The sequence below is a fragment of the Balaenoptera physalus genome (assembly GCF_965194825.1).
Source record: "Balaenoptera physalus genome assembly, chromosome: 1".
NCBI lineage: Eukaryota > Metazoa > Chordata > Mammalia > Artiodactyla > Balaenopteridae > Balaenoptera > Balaenoptera physalus.
Genome location: NC_138882.1, coordinates 188,659,747 through 188,679,174, shown reverse-complemented (window position 1 = coordinate 188,679,174; position 19,428 = coordinate 188,659,747). Strand labels below are relative to the sequence as shown.

Here is a 19,428-nt window from a genome sequence, read left to right as displayed (position 1 = left end):
ACAGGTCCTATTGGAAACGTTTCCTTGAGTCCTTTGGTAGTATAGGAATAGTTCATTTGCATGATATCAAATATTATCATGAAACATAGAAATGAAAAGTATATCTTGTAAAAATGTAGAGCACCTGGAGGGCTTTCCTCCATCTGAAATGAGAAAAAGCGGACAGGGATCCTAGCGTATTTGTGACCTTGTGCTTTTGGATGTTAAGTGTCAGCCACTTTGCTGCTGGTTAAGAGCCAGCTGCACAGGTCGGCTGCTGAGAATTCTTCTTGTCTCGTTTTTACCTCCCTTGCTGATTTAGCAGCTTGACTCGCCTCTTCTGTTTTTTGCCTAGGTTGCTTCTTTGCCTTTGTGGTTGCCTAAATCCTTAAGCCCTGGCTCCGGGCGGGAGCTGCAGAGACTCTCGTATTTGGGGGCTTTCTTTAGCTTCTCAGTCTTTGCAGAAGATGATGTAAGTACCGCGGCCCTTTGCACTTTGCCGCTCTTATGTTCAGATTCTTCCCCAAATGTACATTATACGTTGATTGAATTTTTGCTTTCTCTTTCCAGGCAAAAGTGGTTGAAAAATATTTCTCAGGGCCTGCCATTACCCTGGAAAACACTCGTGTGGTGAGCCAATCACTGCAGCATTACTTGGAGCTGGGAAGGGTAGGTGTTGAGAAAATGAATCCAGAGGATGAATGTGTTTTCAGTTCTGAAAGTTAAAAGCAGCACAATTAGAGGCTCATTGTAGTGTGATTAAGGTAATTTGGCCCTTATCCTGGAAAGGAAATAGCAAAGGCTATTTTATTAAAACTATAACTACTCCTCTCTTCCACTCCACATTCTGCTTTCATGCTGATCATCTTGATACAGTTGAATACGGACTTTTCTTCTATCCTTGTAGTCAGGTTCTTCTAAAATGAGTGGACCTGGGAGAGGAGAAAAAGTGGGAAGGAGTTTAGCTTTTCGTAAAGTCAAAAAGGAATAATTTTTTAAAGCTTTAATTTTTTTCTTCCCTTATAAAATAAATTTCAGCAAGAGCTTTTCAAGATTCTGCATAGTATTTTGTTAAACGGAGAAACCCGTGAGGCTGCTCTTGGTTACATGGCAGCTGTCGTCAATGCCAATATGAAGAAAGCACAGATGCAGGTAGGATTCCTGAAGACTGCTTTTACTTATTCATTAAATTCATTCATCTAACTCATATTTATTCAGAACCTACCAGACATTGCGCTAGGAAATGGAGATACAGTGTTGAACAAGATAGACAAGCTTCCTGCCTCTGTGGAGCTTATGTTCCATAGGGTAGATGAGTAGACATGTAAATGTATAATTCTAGAATCGATGAAGCCAGTGAAGCAAGGTAGAGGACTTGAAAGTAACCGTGGAGGCACCAGAAGGAAGGCATGGGAGTGTCCAAGGAGGAGACGTTTGATCAGAGACCTGGCTGATAAGAAAGAGCCAGCCATCACAAGGCTGAGAAAAGAGCTTTCTAGATACGTGTGAAGCACGAAGGTGGGAATGAACCAGCTTTGGAACGAGCCCCACGTGCAGGCTTTCGTGGCTGGAGGATAGTGAACAGGGAGGAAACCGGCGGGTCATGGGCTGGAGGGGTGGGCAGAGGCTCCTTCAGGTTGAGCTGATGTTGTAAGAAGTGTCATGAGGAGCCACGGGAGGGTTTTCGGGAAGGAAATCACCAAGTCTGCTGTGTGGAGGATGGGCTAATAGGAGGAGGGGGTACAGGGGCCAACCCGAGGAGACCGGGTACAAGGTGCAGTGTTCCTGATGAGGGAGGCTGATGGCTGGGACCACTTTACCGGCATGGAGAAGTTAAAAGGGCATCCTTGCTGTATTATTATTATTAATAATAAATTTATTTATTTATTTATTTTTGGCTGCGTTGGGTCTTCGTCGCTGTGCGCGGGCTTTTCTCTAGTTGCAGCGAGCGGGGGCTGCTCTTCGTTGCGGTTCGTGGGCTTCTCATTGCGGTGGCTTCTCTTGTTGCGGAGCACAGGCTCCAGAGCGCAGGCTCAGTAGTCGTGGCGCACGGGCTTAGTTGCTCCGCGGCATGTGAGATCTTCCTGGACCAGGACTCAAACCCGTGTCCCCTGCATTGGCAGGCGGATTCTCAACCACTGCGCCACCAGGGAAGCTCCCTTGCTATATTATTAATGAGCGATGTGACATTTCTACTCAAGAAAAAGCAGAGAGAAGAGTATGGACCTGGTATTAGACTGCCTGGATTTCAAACTGGGGTTCCACTGTTTGCCAGCAGTGGGACCTAGACAGTTGCTTCTCTATGCCTCCATTTCCTCGTTGCCAAGTGGGGATAATCATAGTACCTGACTCGTGGACTTAGTGTTTGTAAAGCTGTGAGAATCATGCCCAGTACATGGTGAGCACTCCACCGATTTTAACTATCTTTATTAGAATTGTGGTCTCGGGCTTCCCTGGTGGCGCAGTGGTTGAGGGTCTGCCTGCCAATGCCGGGGACACGGGTTCGAGCCCTGGTCTGGGAAGATCCCACATGCCGCGGAGCAACTAGGCCCGTGAGCCACAGTTGCTGAGCCTGCGCGTCTGGAGCCTGTGCTCCGCAACGAGAGAGGCTGCAACAGTGAGAGGCCCGCGCACCGCGATGAAGAGTGGCCCCCGCTCGCCGCAACTGGAGAAAGCCCTCGCACAGAAACGAAGACCCAACACAGCCAAAAATAAATAAATAAATAAATAAATAAATAAAAATTAAAAAAAAAAAGAATTGTGGTCTTTTTTTTTTTTTTTTTGGCTGTGCCACACGGCTTACAGGATCCCGAACCAGGGATCGAACCCAGGCCCTGGGCAGTGAAAGCACGGCGTCCCAACCACTGGACCTCCAGGGAATTCTTAAAGCAGGATTATGCTATCGCTGTCGTCCAGAGAAGCTGTTAGTTAGTCAAGTGGTAACAGTGAAACGAGTTGTTCCGATGCTTTTGAGGGGAAATAAAGAAGAGAAAGGAAATAGTATTTATTGCGTTTCTGCTTACTGATTTTGAGGATCTTAGGCAAATCACTTAAATTCTCTGAGCCTTAGTTTCCTCCTCTGTAAAATGTGAATAACAGTATCATTCAATTCTAAGGGCTATTGTGGAGATTCAGTGAGAGAAAACCCTTCACGTACGGTTAACACTCAACGAATCGCACCTGCCAGTAGAGTGACGATGGTGATGCTCTAGGTGTCCCCTCGCTGACTTCAGGATGAAAGTTTGCTCTCCTTTCTTGTACACTTGTGCCAAAATTTCTGTTCAGATCATGATTTTAAATACTTTTCTCTTTCACAGACGGATGATAGATTGGTATCTACAGACGGATTGATGCTGAATTTCCTTTGGGTGCTGCAGCAGCTAAGCACAAAGATCAAGTTAGAGACGGTCGACCCCACGTACATATTCCACCCGAGGTGTCGGATTACTCTTCCCAGCGATGAGACGAGAGTGAATGCCACGATGGAGGACGTGAATGACTGGCTGACTGAACTTTGTGAGTGACATGTTCATTGTTAGGTCGTTAAAAGCTGCCCTTCTTTTATTATTTTTTTTTTGGCTGCGCCGCGTGGCACCTGGGATCTTAGTTCCCAGACCAGGGATCGAACCCATGCCCCCTGCATTGGAAGCATGGAGTTGTAACCACTGGACCACCGGGGAAGCGGTTCTTCTATTTTCTTTTAATTACAAGAAGTAGAATAGATACGCATTCTAACAGAAGGATCCATCTGGACTCAGCATCATCCCACAGTTTGAATCTGACACCAGCTACCGCGTCCCTGTCTGTCACCTCCCAGCGTCCCACCCCCATCCCTGGGGCTCCCTCTTGCCCTTGTTCCTGTTCTCCATCATCAGTGCCAGTTTTCATTGACTCCTCTCCCCCTAAAGCTGCTACATCAGACTGTTATGGGATTATCAGGAAGAGAACTTTAATAAACATCTTAATAGCAACTCTACTGTCTTACTCGTTAAATATAAGGAGACTGAGGCTCCAGAAGGTGCCCGGCTCACCTAGCCTGTCAATCAGCAAGTTGCAACTGCTGCTCAGGCGTGCTGAGCCGAGCCCAGGGGTCTCTCTGCTCCACCACACTCCCTGATCTGGGTCCATCCTTCCAGGTGTTTAGTTCGGTTCCACTTTTTCTTACTTGTCAGTAGTGAGGGAAGCAATCTAATTCTTTAGGGAATTTCTGTTTCTCTCAGGTGACCTGATTTCTGATAAGCCAGGCAAACTCCAGAATTAGGATCTGGGCTCCTGGGGTCAGGCCAGCCAGGGTTGGGGGTAGCTAGAGGGTTTGTGGAGAAGGTCAAGGGGGTCCCCTAAAGAACAGGCTGCCCAGAGGATGGCTGGAGCTAAGGAAGACGCTTTCTGAGGAAGGCCCCTTCCAGAGGGAGGGCCTGTAGGAGAGAGGAAGAAGAGAGCCTACCCTGCTTGACCACAGCTGCTTTCCTGGCTAAACACAGTCGTGACAGAGAGGTCCAGAGGGGCAGAGGGAGAGAATGCAAAGGAGTATAGTTGGAGAAGACAGAAGAGAAGGAAAGACCCAGGCAAAGGGAAGCTTGTGACGAATAAAATGTATCTGAGAGACCGGTGATCAGGAAAACAGAAAAGTAGAAATGCAAGAGAAATGGGTACATATTTTATGTTGCAAAATACTGGGTTTGAAAGTGATTCCTGAGTGAAGAAAAAAAATGACTTTCTGCTTTTCCATTTCTTTGTTTTGGTACAATCCCTAAGAATCTGTCAATACTGGGAATGCTATTCATTCACCCAAGTGAGCCACATCCAGCTTATGTGGAGGGGTGGTTCTCAGCTGCCCCAGGTGAGAAGTTAGAGTTTACAGAGTCTAGGGAAAAAAAAAAATTTATTTTGTTTGGATGCTAATGACTCCTCACAAATTGTTACTACCTCTCTAGAAAGTACATTTATGAGCTAGAGATATGCAATAAAAATGAATACAGTAAAAAAGTTCTTTTTTGGATTAGCCAACATCAAATAGATACGTAGAACAAATGGGAGGAAATGTACTGTTCTGGGTTTAAATATATATGTGTATACAATAGAAATGATAGCAATGACTTAGTTATTATGTAAATTTTATATATGCCAATTAAAATTCTCATGAAATCTCTCCTAGATCTTGATGAATTGATGGAATAAAAATACGAATATTTTGAAGGTGTTAAGATTATGGATCTTTTTCTCTATATTATAAAGCATGTTATTAAAGCAACTATACTTCAATTAAAAAATTTTTTAAAAACATGTTACTTAATGACAAACATAAAAACCATATGACATTTAGTTTTAAACATTATAAAATTATTCATGGAGTAATGTAGAGATTCCATCCTTCCCTGGCACGAAAAAGCTGAACAGAGGATTTGACCCAGCCATAAAAGAGAAATTTTTAATGATTTAAGAAATGGAGAATATCATCAGAGACAATATATATATATCTTAATATATAAACATACTTTTTATAGAGGGAGACAAAATGAATATGTAAAATAAAAGAATGGGAGAAAATATGTGTCACATAATTGATAAAATCATATTCAAAATGCAGAACTGTTATAAATGTGTAAGACCAAAACTAAATTCTACCAAGAAACAGTTATCTTTTGTTTGGGAGAAAAAAATATAAGCAGTATATGTCAAACAAAATATACTTGTAGGGAAAAATATACATATTTGTAGGAATTAGATACAAATTGAAAGAAATTCAAGTTAATATTCTGTAACTATAAGTTATTCAAAAACAGAGTGATAAGATAGAATATAAGTTTGTAAATAAATAGATGGCATTTTATCAATTAAAGTGAATTCTGGTGATTCATAACAAAAAACTGTAATACTGTCTTTCTCAATAATTCCACTTCCCAGAATATGCTCCCAAAGCTGGCAAGGGAGAGGGGGTGAGGGAGTAACTTGTTGTACATAGATCCTCCCAGCACTGTTTCTAATAGAGAAAAATTAGAAACAACAATTATGTCCAACAGTAGGGAAATGGCTATGGAATCTGTAGCTTATTTACATAATCTAATACCATTTTGAGGTTTAACAATGATGTTTGAATAATAGAAATGATTCTATAAAATACACCAGGAAGACACATCACTGAAGATTGTTGGTGTACATCTGTATAAACATTTAATTAGATGGGGCAGAGTACCTGATCATAAATGGAGCTTAGAGGAATTCTGTTTTTCTTATAACATTACCTAAGCCTAATTTTTTTTTTTATAAGTTTGTTTATTTATTTATTTATTTATTTATTTTGGCTGCGTTGGGTCTTCACTGCCGTGCACGGGCTTTCTCTAGTTGCGACAAGCGGGGGCTACTCTTCGTTGCAGTGCGCAGGCTTCTCAGTGCAGTGGCTTCTCTTGTTGCGGAGCACGGGGTCTAGGCATACAGGCTTCAGTAGTTGTGGCACATGGGCTCAGTAGTTGTGGCTTGCGGTCTCTGGAGCACAGGCTCAGTAGTTGTGGCACACGAGCTTAGTTGCTCCGCGGCATGTGGGATCTTCCTGGACCAGGGATCGAACCCGTGTCCCCTGTCTTGGCAGGCGGATTCTTAACCACTGCACCACCAGGGAAGTCCCATTAAGTGTAATTTTTTAAAAGTGTCCTTAAACTTCTTGAAAATTCAAGTGTAATTTTGTCTTCTTAATTGTGCTTTTCCTCTGATATAGTCATGTGATAGATTTTATTTCAGGAATTTTGTTCTTTTTCCTAGATGGAGATCAACCTCCGTTTTCTGAGCCGAAATTCCCTACAGAATGCTTCTTTCTTACCCTGCACGCCCACCATCTCTCAATTCTGCCGGGTTGCCGACGCTACATCCGCAGGCTCCGGGCCATCCGGGAGCTCAACAGGTATGTGCGTGATGCCGTGTCCTGAGGTTGCCTGAGTCACCACTTGTTCTCACAAGCAGGCATTTCCCTTGTGACCAGTAGATTTGAATGTGAGGGGTACATGTGGTACAGTATACCATCTGCCTCTGCTACTACATCCATGTTCCTTGATTGGCCAGAGTTCTTTGCATGGTGAAGTGACCCAAACTTTGTTTTCTAGAGTTCTCAACCCTTGGTATGTGGTTGAGACTTCCATTAACTTTTTCCACTGGGCACCATATTATCAGGAGGCACTTTAAAGGATTTCTTGGGTTCCAGACATACCCCTCTTTCCCTGGACTGTGAAACAGTAACTCTGGTTTCCCTTAATAAACAAGATCATTTACTCCCACCAACATGTAATTCACTTTTTTTGCACATTGTCCTGTGGCATAAGAAGTCTAAAAGGGCCAGGTAGTAGCCTCAGTTTCCTATTCATTAGCACCATTGTTGTTTTTCTTAATCTAAGCATTTCTCCCCACGTACCAGCACCTGCAAACAAAGGTCACAGGAATAGGAGGCAAACATTTTTTTGAACAGGTCATCTGGAATAATAATGGAGTAGCCACTTACACCATTTGGTCCAGGAGTGGTGTAGTCTGGGTGTGATAGAAAGTGTGTCATATCTATATCTGCCTTGAATTAAAATAGAATCAATCACTTAATAATTCTAATAATTGCCTGGTAGATTTCTTAATATTGTTTTTTCTACATGTAATCATGTTGTCTGTAAATGATGGCAGTTTTCTTTCTTTCTCATAATTTTCTTTTTCATGCCTTACTGCCCTGGCTACAATTTCTACTGCAGTCTTGAGTAGAAGTATTGATAACTTTATTAAAATTTCTTTCTTATTCCAGTTAATGGGGGGTAGTTTTTTAGACATCCTCTATTATCAGATTAAGGAAATTCCTTTTTTTTTTTTTTTTTAATTTATTTTTGGCTGTGTTGGGTCTTCGTTTCTGTGCGAGGGCTTTCTCTAGTTGTGGCAAGCAGGGGCCACTCTTCATCGCGGTGCATGGGCCTGTGCGGGCCTCTCACTATCGTGGCCTCTCTTGTTGCGGAGCACAGGCTCCAGACGCGCAGGCTCAGTAGTTGTGGCTCACGGGCCCAGCTGCTCCGCGGCATGTGGGATCTTCCCAGACCAGGGCTCGAACCCGTGTCCCCTGCATTGGCAGGCAGACTCTCAACCACTGCGCCACCAGGGAAGCCCAGGAAATTCCCTTTTAGGTGATTATTTTCTACAAGTTTTTTGTTCTCAACAGGAGTTGAATTTTATTAAAATCTTTTTCCATCTCTGTTGAGGAGATCAGATTTTTTTTCCCCTTTATTCTATTAATATGGTTGAATTACATCAATTGGCTTTCTGATATCAAACCAATCTTACATTCTTTTTTTTTAATATTATTATTGTATTTATTTTATTCTTGGCTGCGTTGGGTCTTAGTTGCGGCACGTGGGATCTTTGTTGAGGCATGCAGCATATTTTGTTGCAGTTCCTGGGCTTCCCTCTAGTTGTGGCGTGCAGGTTTTCTCTCTGCAGTTGTGGCGCGCAGGCTCCAGAGTGCGTGGGCTCTCTAGTTCAGGCATGCAGGCTCAGTAGTTGTGGCACACAGGCTTAGTTGCCCCGTGGCATGTGGGATCATAGTTCCCTGACCAGGGATCGAACCCGCGTCCCCTGCATTGGAAGGTGGATTCTTTACCACTGGACCACCAGGGAAGTTCCCTTATATTCTTGAAATAAACTCAACTCTATATTATTGCTTTTAAATCTCATTGGATATTCAGTTTGCTAATATTCTGTTTAGGAGTTTTGAGTCTATATTCAAAAGAAAGATTGACCTATGATTTTCATTTCTTGTTAAGTCCTTCTCAGATTTTGTTATCAACATTATTCTTGCCACATAGAATGAGTTGTGGAGTGTTCCCTCTTTTTATATTTTTTGAGGAGTTTATTGTGTAAGAATTATTTTATTTCTTCCTTAAATGTTTGGAAACATTGATGAAGTTGTCTGGGCTTAGAGTTTTCTATGTGGGAAGTTTTTTAAATTATGTATTTTTTTGTTAACAGATATAGGCCTGTTTAGATTTTCATTTCATCTTGTGCCAGTTTTCCCATGGTATGTAAAGTTTCAAAACTTTTCGGTATAAAGTTGTTCATAGTATCCTCTTTTTATCGCTTTTGTGTCTGTAGGGCCTTTATTATTTCCTTTTAGTTGAATTTGCTTTTTGTTGATGTTTCTATTGCTTTTTGAGGTTGATATTTAAATCATTCATTTTCAGCCCTTTCTTATATATGCATTTAAGGCTGTTTAGTTTCCCTCTAAGTATGGCTTTAGCTGCATCCCTCATTTTTAGTAGGTCATCTTTTTTACTGAGGTATAATAGACATATAACATTATGTTGGTTTCAGGTGTACAACATAATGATTTGATGTTTGCATATATTGCAAAATGATCACCACAGTAAGTCTAATTAACATCTGTCACCATACATAGTAACATTTTTTTCTTGTGATGAGAACTTTTAAGATCTCTCTCAGCAACTTTCAAATACACAGTACAGTATTATTAACTATAGTCACCATGTTGTATATTACATCCCCATGACTTATTTATTTTATAACTGGTAGTTTGTGTACCTTTTGACTCCCTTGACTTATTTTGTCCACCCCACTCCCCCACCTCTGGCAGCCACCAGTCTTGTTCTCTGTGTCTTTGAACTTGGTATTTTGGGTTTTTGTTTGCTTTTTTAGGATTCCATACATAAGTGAGATTATATGGTATTTTTCTCTGTCCGACTTATTTCACTTAGCATAATGCCCTCAAGGTCCATCCATGTTGTTACCAGTGGCAAAATTTCATTCTTTTTTATGGCCGAATAATATTCCTCTGTGTGTGTGTGTGACATTTCTTTTTCCATTCATCTGTTGGTGGACACTTCGATTGTTTCTCTATCTTGGCTATTGTAAATAATGTTGCAATGAACATGGGGGTGCATATATCTTTTCATTTTTGTTTTCGTGGGCTAAATACCCAGAAGTGGAATTGCTGGATCATACGGTAGTTCTAATTTAAATTTTTGAGGAACATCCATACTGTTTTCCATAGTGGTTGTACCAGGTTACATTCCCACCAACAGTGCACAGGGTTTCCCTTTTCTCTACATTCTTACCAACACTTATTTCTTATCTTTTTGATAGTGGCCATTCTAACAGGTATGAGGTGATATCTCATTGTGCTTTTGATTTGCATTTCCTTGATAGTGATCTTGAGCACCTTTTGGTATGTCATATTTTATTGTTCAGTTCAAAATATATTCTGATTTTTATTGTTTCTTACTTGACTTGTGGATTATATAAAGATGGGGTGCTTAAATTCCAGATTCTTGGGGGGATTTGTTCATTTATCTTTTGTTACTGATTTCTAGCTAAATTCCATTGTCAGACGACATATTCTGATTTATGTTCTTTGAACTTTATTGTGATTTGCCTTGTAGCTAACATTTAAATTAGTAAATGTTCCATAGCAGAAATGAACACACAGGAATTCCCTGGCAGTCCAGTGTTTAGGACTCTGCACTCTCACTGCCGAGGACCTCAGTTCAATCCCTAGTCAGGGAACTAAAATCCCATGAGCCACGCAGCCAAAAAAAAAAAAAAGAAGAAGAAAAGAAAAGAATCTGCTTTCTTTGTTGCTTATTGCAGTATTTCACATATATCGATTAAGTTTGTTTATCTTTTGTTCAAATTTTCCTTATGTCTACTGATTTTATCAGCTTATAATATCAGTTATTGAGAGGCTTATAAAAATTTCCGACTCTGATTTGTCTGTTCCTTCATCCTGCAATGGATGCCGTCCTGTGGTCCCATCATTTCCACTGACTTCAGAGGGTGCATTTCAATGGCACCATCTGCCATCTTCACTCCCAGCCTGCAGTGAGGGTTGGTGCCTTTCAGAGATGTTGGTGTTCCCCTCACCTGTGTATTTTTCAGTGCTGTGATACAAGAAATATCTTCCAGGGCTTCCCTGGTGGCGCAGTGGTTAAGAATCCGCCCGCCAATGCAGGGGACACGGGTTCAAGCCCTGGTCCAGGAAGATCCCACATGCTGTGGAGCAACTAAGCCCATAGTCCGTGGCAACTAAGCCCGTGTGCCACAACTACCGAGCCTGCACTCTACAGCCTGCGATCCACAACTACTGAGCCCGGGCGCCTAGAGCCCGTGCTCCACAACAAGAGAAGCCACTGCAATGAGAAGCCCGCGCACCACAACAAAGAGTAGCCCCCGCTCGCCGCAACTAGAGAAAGCCCGCGCGCAGCAATGAAGACCCAACTCAGCCAAAAATAAATAAATAAAATAAATAAAATTTAAAAATAAAAAAACTAATTAAATAAAAGTACATCTGGCTGAAGTCAGATTTTTTTTTTTTTTTTTTTTTTCCTTGTTGCTTTTTTTACTAATTCCCCACCGGAAGGAATTTAACAAATTGGATGATGACTTTATCATACGGTTCCCCAATTATACAAGAGATTTCTAAAGAGATTCACATAAATTCCAAAGGTCCTCCAAACCGCCTGATATTTGATGATCCTTGAATCATTACTATTATAAAGTATTAAAGAGAATGCTCAACAAAATGGAAAATTTTAAATACATCTGTTACTAAAAACATTCTTTTTTCCCCTAACAATTAAGATAAATCCAGGTTTTGCATCAGCTGAGATAGACCCCATCCCTCTATATTTGCTCCTCACTAAGAAAAATTCTACTAATAAAAAGTTAAATTAGAGCCGTTATGAGGTAAATGTAAGCTAAGAAAATTCTTGTCTCTGGCAAATTGTTAGGCTCTGTGTCAACCGAAGATTTTTAATATTTAGAGTTCATTTATTCATTGCAATGATATGAGCTGCATATCTCCCTTCGAGAATTACAATAGATACCCTCTCAAAAAAAATAATAAAAGACCAATTTTGAAGTTCACAAACGTACTTGTACAAAGGCCCTCATTTTACTACCAAGCAAATGTCACCCACATCCATAATCTTGAATTTACCTACTTGCTTGTCCTGTGTATACTCTTTTTTTTTTTTTTTCACACACACACACTGTATTTTATTTTTACAAGAGATAAATAGACTGACACCAAGCATTGTACATGGATGACCACAGCAAAAGCAACAATGATTGCAATTACCAAACATGAAACACACTCATACTATGTCATAATATTGACATTCAGTCCAGTAATCCTCCACTGTAACAGCTCCTTTACTTTGCAGTGAAAATTGATTTGTATATTCTTTGCCTCTGAGTCCTTGTGGGATTTTTTTTTTTTTAATTCAGACAGAAAGTCACAAAAATTATACTCATCCTCATCAGTTCACTCAGTCCCATGTAATTAATTTTTTTTTTATCTTGATCTTTTGTTAGCACTTTTATGAGTTCATCAGTTTTTCATTAGAGTTCTGAAAATGCTTATTCATTCAGTTCAGCAGTACAGTCAGTTACCAGAAACCTAAAAAAAGTATCTTCCAGGACACAGTTGGGGTATGTGTGTGTTTTGAGAGGGTGGTTTTCTGAGCTAGTCATACATGGTAAATCTATATTAATATTCCCAGCTTCTTATATTTTGGATTCCTTCCTCTGAATTTATATCAAGGAATTCCTAACAACTCAACTTCAATTCTAGGTTTTAGTCAACCAGGTGGGCACACAGTTAGAGCCCCTCCCAGATACTCAGCATAAGGTTGAATCCAGAGGCTCTGGTCGTTGTATTCATGTCAGTGCATTTATCCCCACTTAGGAGTATGTTAGCATGTTCCTCTCTTGGTGATCAAGCATCTTCAGAGTCTGTTCCACACATACTGCCACATTTCTTCACTACAGATGTAGTAGGTAGAACAGTGGTGCGGCAAAGATGTTCATGTCCTAGTCTCCAGAGCTTGTGAATGTGTTACCTTACATGACAAAAGAGACTTCGCAGATGTGATTAATTGTAGGACCTTGAGATGGAGAGGTTTTCCTAGATTATCTGGGTGGACCCAATGTATCACAAGGGTCCTTTTAAGAGGGAGGCAAGGGCTTCCCTGGTGGCGCAGTGGTTGAGAATCTGCCTGCTAATGCAGGGGACACGGGTTCGAGCCCTGGTCTGGGAAGACCCCACATGCCGCAGAGCAACTAAGCCCATGAGTCACAATTACTGAGCCTGCGCGTCCGGAGCCTGTGCTCCTCAACAAGAGAGGCTGCGATGGTGAGAGGCCCGCGCACCGTGATAAAGAGTGGCTCCCGCTTGCCACAACTAGAGAAAGCCCTCGCACAGAAATGAAGACCCAACACAGCCATAAATAAATAAAGAAACAAATTAATTTAAAAAAAAAAAAAGAGGGAGGCAAGAAGGTCAGAGTGAGAAAGGAAATGTGATGACAGAAGCAGACATCAGAGTGATGTGGGTCCACAAGCCAAGGAATGCGGGCTCCCTCTAGAAGGTGGAAAGGGCAAGGAAACACTCACCCTAGAGCCTCCAGAAGGAATACATCCCCTGCTGACCCATTTTAGATTTCTGACCTCCGGAACTCTAAGACTATATTTGTGTTGCTGCAAGCCAGTAAGTTTGTGATGATTTGTTACAGCAGCAGTAGGAAGCTAATATAACATATTAGCAAATCTTGGTCTTTCTTTTTTCTTCAAATGTGTGCTTTTCCTGCATGTGGCTTTGTAATTGGCCCATAAGGGCAGTGATTGATCTCACTCCAGTTACGGTTCTGGAAACAATGACGTATGATGGGTTGGGACCTAAGGGAAATTGGCATCATCCTGCAAGCTGACCACCTCAGCTACAATGACTGCAGGAGCTGCTTCTGCTGTCAGACGAGGCTCAGGGCATTTAGGGATTTGGGTACTTAGGTTCTCCCGAACTCCTCCATTAGAATTCTTGGAGTCCCAGTCTTTGCTCTGACATTCAGATAAGAGATCCAGTGAGGTTATGGATTCAGTCTGTGTTATAATTTGGTGCTTTATAGGACCAGACTCTGCTTCTTTATGGTCGTCTTAGAAACTCCCTGACTCATTGGCTTGTTCTTGAAGTGAGATTTTAAAATCTGGAGCCTGTCATTTTCTTCTGTGAGCTCTCCAGCATAGTTACAAGTAGCCACACCATCTCTTCACTCCAGGAGGTCACTGGTGATCGTTTATGCAGCTGTTTTTCCACTGAGAACCTGGGCTACCAGTTCTATGCCCTCACATGCTAACTGAATCTTCACCGCTTTCTTTTTTTTTTTAATATTTTATTTATTTATTTATTTATTTATTTTGGCTGCACCGGGTCTTAGTTGCGGCACACGGGATCTTAGTTGCGGCATGCAGGATCTAGTTCCCCAACCAGGGATCGAACCCAGGCCCCATGCACTGGGAGCGTGGAGTCTTACCCACTGGACCACTGGAAGTCCCCTTCACCACTTTCAAACCAGCCCAGTTGAAGAACTAATCCCAAAGGCCCATTTTTCTGGAGGGCCTGTTACCTGTAACCTCTTCTTGCCAATAAGCATATAGTCATTATGTTAGTTTCCTTTTGCTGCTGCAACAGATTACCACGACCTTGGTGAGTTAAAATAGCAAAAATTATTACCTTAGGGTTCTGGTGGTCAGAAGTCCTAAAATCAAGGCTGCATTCCTTCTGAGGCTCTAGGGAAGAATCTCTTTCTTTGCCTGTTCCAGCTGCTGGAGACCCCCTACATTCCTTGGTTCACGGCCCCCTTCCTCTCTTTTCAAAATCAGCAGCATCGCATCTTCAGCTCTCCCTCTCTCTGACCTCTGCTTCACTTGTCACAACTCTTTCTCTTACTCTGACTCCCTCTTTCTCTTAGAAGGACCCTGAGATGACACTGGGCCCACCCAGACATATGGGCCCGTCTTGGGCTCCATACCCTTAATCACATCTGCAAGTTTCCTTTTGCCATGTAAGGTAACATATTCACAGGTTCTGGGGATTAAGCTGTGACATCTTCCTGTATGGGGGTGGGGCGGAGCATTATTCTGTCTACCATTATTCACGTTCCAATTGTAGACAGAGGAATCCACTTTATCTGAGGTAAGCAGAAAGAGGATAATTAAAGGCTACTATTTGGTTTATTGAATCATTGGCACGCCTGGAAAAGAGGACTCCCAGAGCTCTCCTTCGAACCTGGCCTGGCAGGAAGGAGCTGCTTCAGGGTTCAGCCTCTGCTAGTGCCTCAAGCAAAACCCCTCCACGCTGTGCTTCCAGAAGAACCATGTGGCTGTCACTTCACTATATTCACTTCTGCCTTCAGTGAGGGCTCACCTCTTGGTGGAAGCTAGGTCATGTGCAGAAATGCTGGCAGCAAGGGAATCTAGGAAATGTAGTTTTTGTTTTTGTTTAATTTATTTATTTAATTAATTTATCTTTGGCTGTGTTGGGTCTTCGTTGCTGCGCACGGGCTTTCTCTAGTTGCGGCGAGCGGGGGCTACTCTTCGTTGTGGTGCGCGGGCTTCTCACTGCGGTGGCTTCTCTTGCTGCGGAGCACGGGCTCTAGGTGCGTGGGCTTCAGTAGCTGTGGCACGCAGGCTCAGTAGTTGTGGCTCGCGGGCTTAGCTGCTCCACGGCATGTGGGATCTTCCTGGACCAGGGCTCGAACCCATGTCCCCTGCATTGGTAGGCGGATTCTTAACCGCTGCACCACCAGGGAAGTCGCTAGGAAGTGTACTTTTAAAGAATTTATTGCCCCCTAGTTTCCTACACAATGTTTTGATAGATAGAAAGGGTTGACATAGTGTTAAGTGAGCCAGTCTTTAAAATATGCAGCATATTACATGATCAGGGAAGGCTTTACCTGTCTGACAGGTGATATTTGAGGAGATACCTGAAGGGAGTGAAGGAGCAAGTTGCAAAGGTAACCTCAGAGAAGAGCATTCCAAGCAGAAGGAAAAGTGCCCTTAGTAAAGTAGCCTTTTGTTTTGGGTAATTGAGTAGGCATAGTAACCTTGCATTTTCTCACTCCCAGAAAAACTGGGAACAATGTATTTCCTTCCAAAAGTAATGATTACTGTATTTCATCAAATCTAAAATGCCATCCACTTTAAGACATCGTTATGTTGGGAACCAGTAAGAAAGAAAAAGGCTGCCAATTTAGCCATAACTTGCCACTGAGTTTGGTGATGCTGACATGGGGGGAGAGAGGGGACATGTGTCTGAGAGTCAGTGACATGGGGAAAATGAATAGATAAGGTGGGTGATGGATCTGTGTGTCTTCTTTCATTTGACTGTTAGTCTTTACTTTCAGAACTGTGGAAGATCTGAAAAACAATGAAAGCCAATGGAAAGACTCCCCACTGGCAGCTAGACACCGTGAAATGCTGAAGCGCTGCAAAACTCAGCTTAAGGTTTGTATCATTAATTGGGATAATTATAGACCAGCCTCATAATAGTAATTTTCCCACCAGAATATGCGCCTTGAATGAGCAGTTTAATGTCCTCAGTTTTTCTCATTATTCTCTTCCCCCCAAGATAAAAATGGTACATTTAAAAACTTGTGGATAGTTTCTATGTTTATTTAAATCTCAGGACAGAAAATGCCTACGCCTATGCCAATGACAATATGAATTCTTAATGGATTTTATCATCCTCAGTTGAACATCACCTCCCTTTCCTTGCCTTGTGCAAGATCCTCCCCATCTGCTAACCCTCACCCCCGCACCTCAAAACACACACAACTCCAGTTTGTCCAGCCACGCATTTTCATGATGTTTGACAAAGTGGATTTGTGATAGTGGAAAGATCTCTTTCCTTTGCCCCTCATTCTTCGTTTACTTGAAAATGATCCATCGTATAGAACCTAACTGCAGACGGGAAGATTTCCGCTTATGAGACATAGCTGAAAACAAGTGCTAGCTAAGGTTGTGCAAGGGAAGCACAGACAGCAAATTTATGCATTTTTCATTTATGCATTTTTATGTTCAAATTACAAAGCTGAATGTTAGCTGGTCGTGTTTTTTGTTGATTAGTAGGATGATGTGTAGACATTTTACCTGACTTAGGTTTCTGGTACAAGTTAAGATTTCAGTTTTATTTACCTATACAGTAGACCTCTTTGAGATGCAGAAAAAGCTGGGGGCTCTTTTCTGGGGTCTGTAGATCCCCTAAGCGCTCCAGAGATAGGTTTCAAGAAGCCTATAAACTGTTCATATGCAATGTGTGCTCACGTGTGTGTTTAAACTCACAACGATACTCTGAGGCGGGTATTATACCCTTGGTGGACAAGCATTTTGCCCAAGAGCAGCTTTTCAGTGCTGACCTGGAACTGAGATGCGGATTTGTCTGGCTCTTCTCAGTAACCATCCCTGACTTCCAAAGGGCCTCCCCCATCAGGTTATTTGAATATGGCAGTGACAACCTAACCTTTCTCAGCACTAACTGTGTGCTAGGTTCTGTGCCCAGTGATTCGCATGGCATGCCTTTTCTTTCTCTTAGAACAGAGAAAGCTCTTGAGACATGACCAGCATCTTACAGGCAGTTAGCAATGAAGCTCTGGAAGCCCTAGAGCCTAGGTTTCCCATCTCCTTGCCCATTCCCTGCCCAATCACGCTGCAGGTACTTAGCCGCCAACTAATCTATGGGCGGGGACATACCTGCTTCCGCAGAAACTGGTACGATGCAAGGCCTGTGCTGACGCTGGTCTGCTTGACGAGGGCTTCCTGAGAAGATGTCTGCATTTCTACGGCCTTCTCATTCAGCTGCTGCTCCGCATCCTGGACCCCGCGTATCCCGCGTGAGTGTGCTCCGCCCTCTGCACCCCGGCTCCACGCACCAGGCTGTGCTGCCTTTATTGTTCCTCAAAGCCGATACCTGAAACCAAGACCCTTACGTTATTAAGAATTCATTTCCACGTTGTACTTGTATAGAAAGTAGTAATATTAATAAATATTTTGGGGGACTTGCGTAGCAGTCCAGTGGTTAAGGCTCCACACTCCCAATGCAGGGGGCGTGGGTTCGACCCCTGGTTGGGAAACTAAGATCCCCACATGCCGCATGGCACGGCCTGGGGAAAAAAGTAAAGGAAGTAAGTAAGTATTTTCCTTGGAATTAGTTACAGTAATAAGGGACTGTCAACACCTATTAAATTAATTTTGACATAGTGCTTTTTAAAAACTGGCTATAAAATCTTCGGGGGTGGGGCTTCCCTGGTGGCGCAGTGGTTGAGAATCTGCCTGCCAATGCAGGGGACACGTGTTTAAGCCCTGGTCTGGGAGGATCCCACATGCCGCGGAGCAACTAGCCCCGTGAGCCACGACTACTGAGCCTGCGCGTCTGGAGCCTGTGCTCCGCAACAAGAGAGGCCGCGATAGTGAGAGGCCCGTGCACCGCGATGAAGAGTGGCCCCCACTTGCCGCAACTAGAGAAAGCCCTCGCACAGAAACGAAGACCCAACACAGCCAAAAATAAACGAATAAATAAATAAACAAATAAACAAACTCCAATCTCTTTAAAAAAAAATCTTCAGGGGTTTTTTTTGTTGTTCTGGGGTTTTTTTGTTTTGCTTTTATTTATTTTTATTTACTTATGGCTGCATTGGGTCTGCGTTGCTGCACCCGGGCTTTCTCTAGTTGCGGCGAGCGGGGGCTACTCTTTGTTGTGGTGCGCAGGCTTCTCACTGTGGTGTCTTCTCTTGTTGCGGAGCACGGGCTCTAGGCGCGCAGGCTTCAGTAGTTGTGGCATGTGAGCTCAGTAGTTGTGGCTCACGGGCTTAATTGCTCCGCGGCATGTGGGATCTTCCCGGACCAGGGCTCGAACCCGTGTCCCCTGCCTTGGCAGGCGGATTCTTATCCACTGCGCCACCAGGGAAGCCTCGCTTTTATTTATTTTTTTAAATTGAAGTAGAGTTGATTTACAGTGTTGTGCCAGACTCAGTTACTCATATATAGACATTCTTTTTTTTTTTTTTTTAATTATTATTATTATTATTATTTTATTTATTTATTTATTTACTTATGGCTGTGTTGGGTCTTCGTTTCTGTGTGAGGGCTTTCTCCAGTTGCAGCGAGCAGGGACCACTCTTCATCACGGTGCGCGGGCATCTCACTATAGCGGCCTCTCTTGTTGCGGGGCACAGGCTCCAGACACCCAGGCTCAGTAGTTGTGGCTCACGGGCCTAGTTGCTCCGCGGCATGTGGGATCTTCCCAGACCAGGGCTCGAACCCGTGTCCCCTGCATTGGCAGGCAGATTCTCAACCACTGCGCCACCAGGGAAGCCCACATTCTTTTTTTTTATAATATTCTTTTCCATTATGGTTTATCACAGGATAGTGAATATAGTTCCCTGTGTTTATACAGTAGGACCTTGTTGTTTATCCATCCTATACATAATAGTTTACATCTGCTAATCCCACACTCCCAATCCTTCCTTCCCCCACCCCCCTCCCCCTTGGCAACCCCTAGTCTGTTGTCTATGCCTGTGAGTCTGTTTCTGTTTTGTAGATAGATTCATTTGCACCATATTTTAGATTCCACATATGAGTGATACCATA

The 19,428-nt window shown here is 42.8% G+C and overlaps 1 protein-coding gene across 5 annotated transcripts in view; it reads left to right on the top strand.

Annotated features, from left to right (window-relative positions):
- The window catches only part of UBE4B (ubiquitination factor E4B), a 113,839-nt gene that overhangs the window by 65,069 nt on the left and 29,342 nt on the right, over positions 1–19,428 (top strand). For all 5 annotated transcript variants that reach the window (XM_082460985.1, XM_082460986.1, XM_082460988.1 and 2 more), the window contains 7 exons: positions 335–451; positions 550–648; positions 1,018–1,131; positions 3,297–3,495; positions 6,736–6,874; positions 16,188–16,287; positions 17,545–17,672. In XM_082460985.1, the coding sequence (XP_082317111.1) occupies positions 335–451; positions 550–648; positions 1,018–1,131; positions 3,297–3,495; positions 6,736–6,874; positions 16,188–16,287; positions 17,545–17,672 (896 nt within the window). The remainder of the gene's footprint in view (positions 1–334; positions 452–549; positions 649–1,017; positions 1,132–3,296; positions 3,496–6,735; positions 6,875–16,187; positions 16,288–17,544; positions 17,673–19,428) is intronic.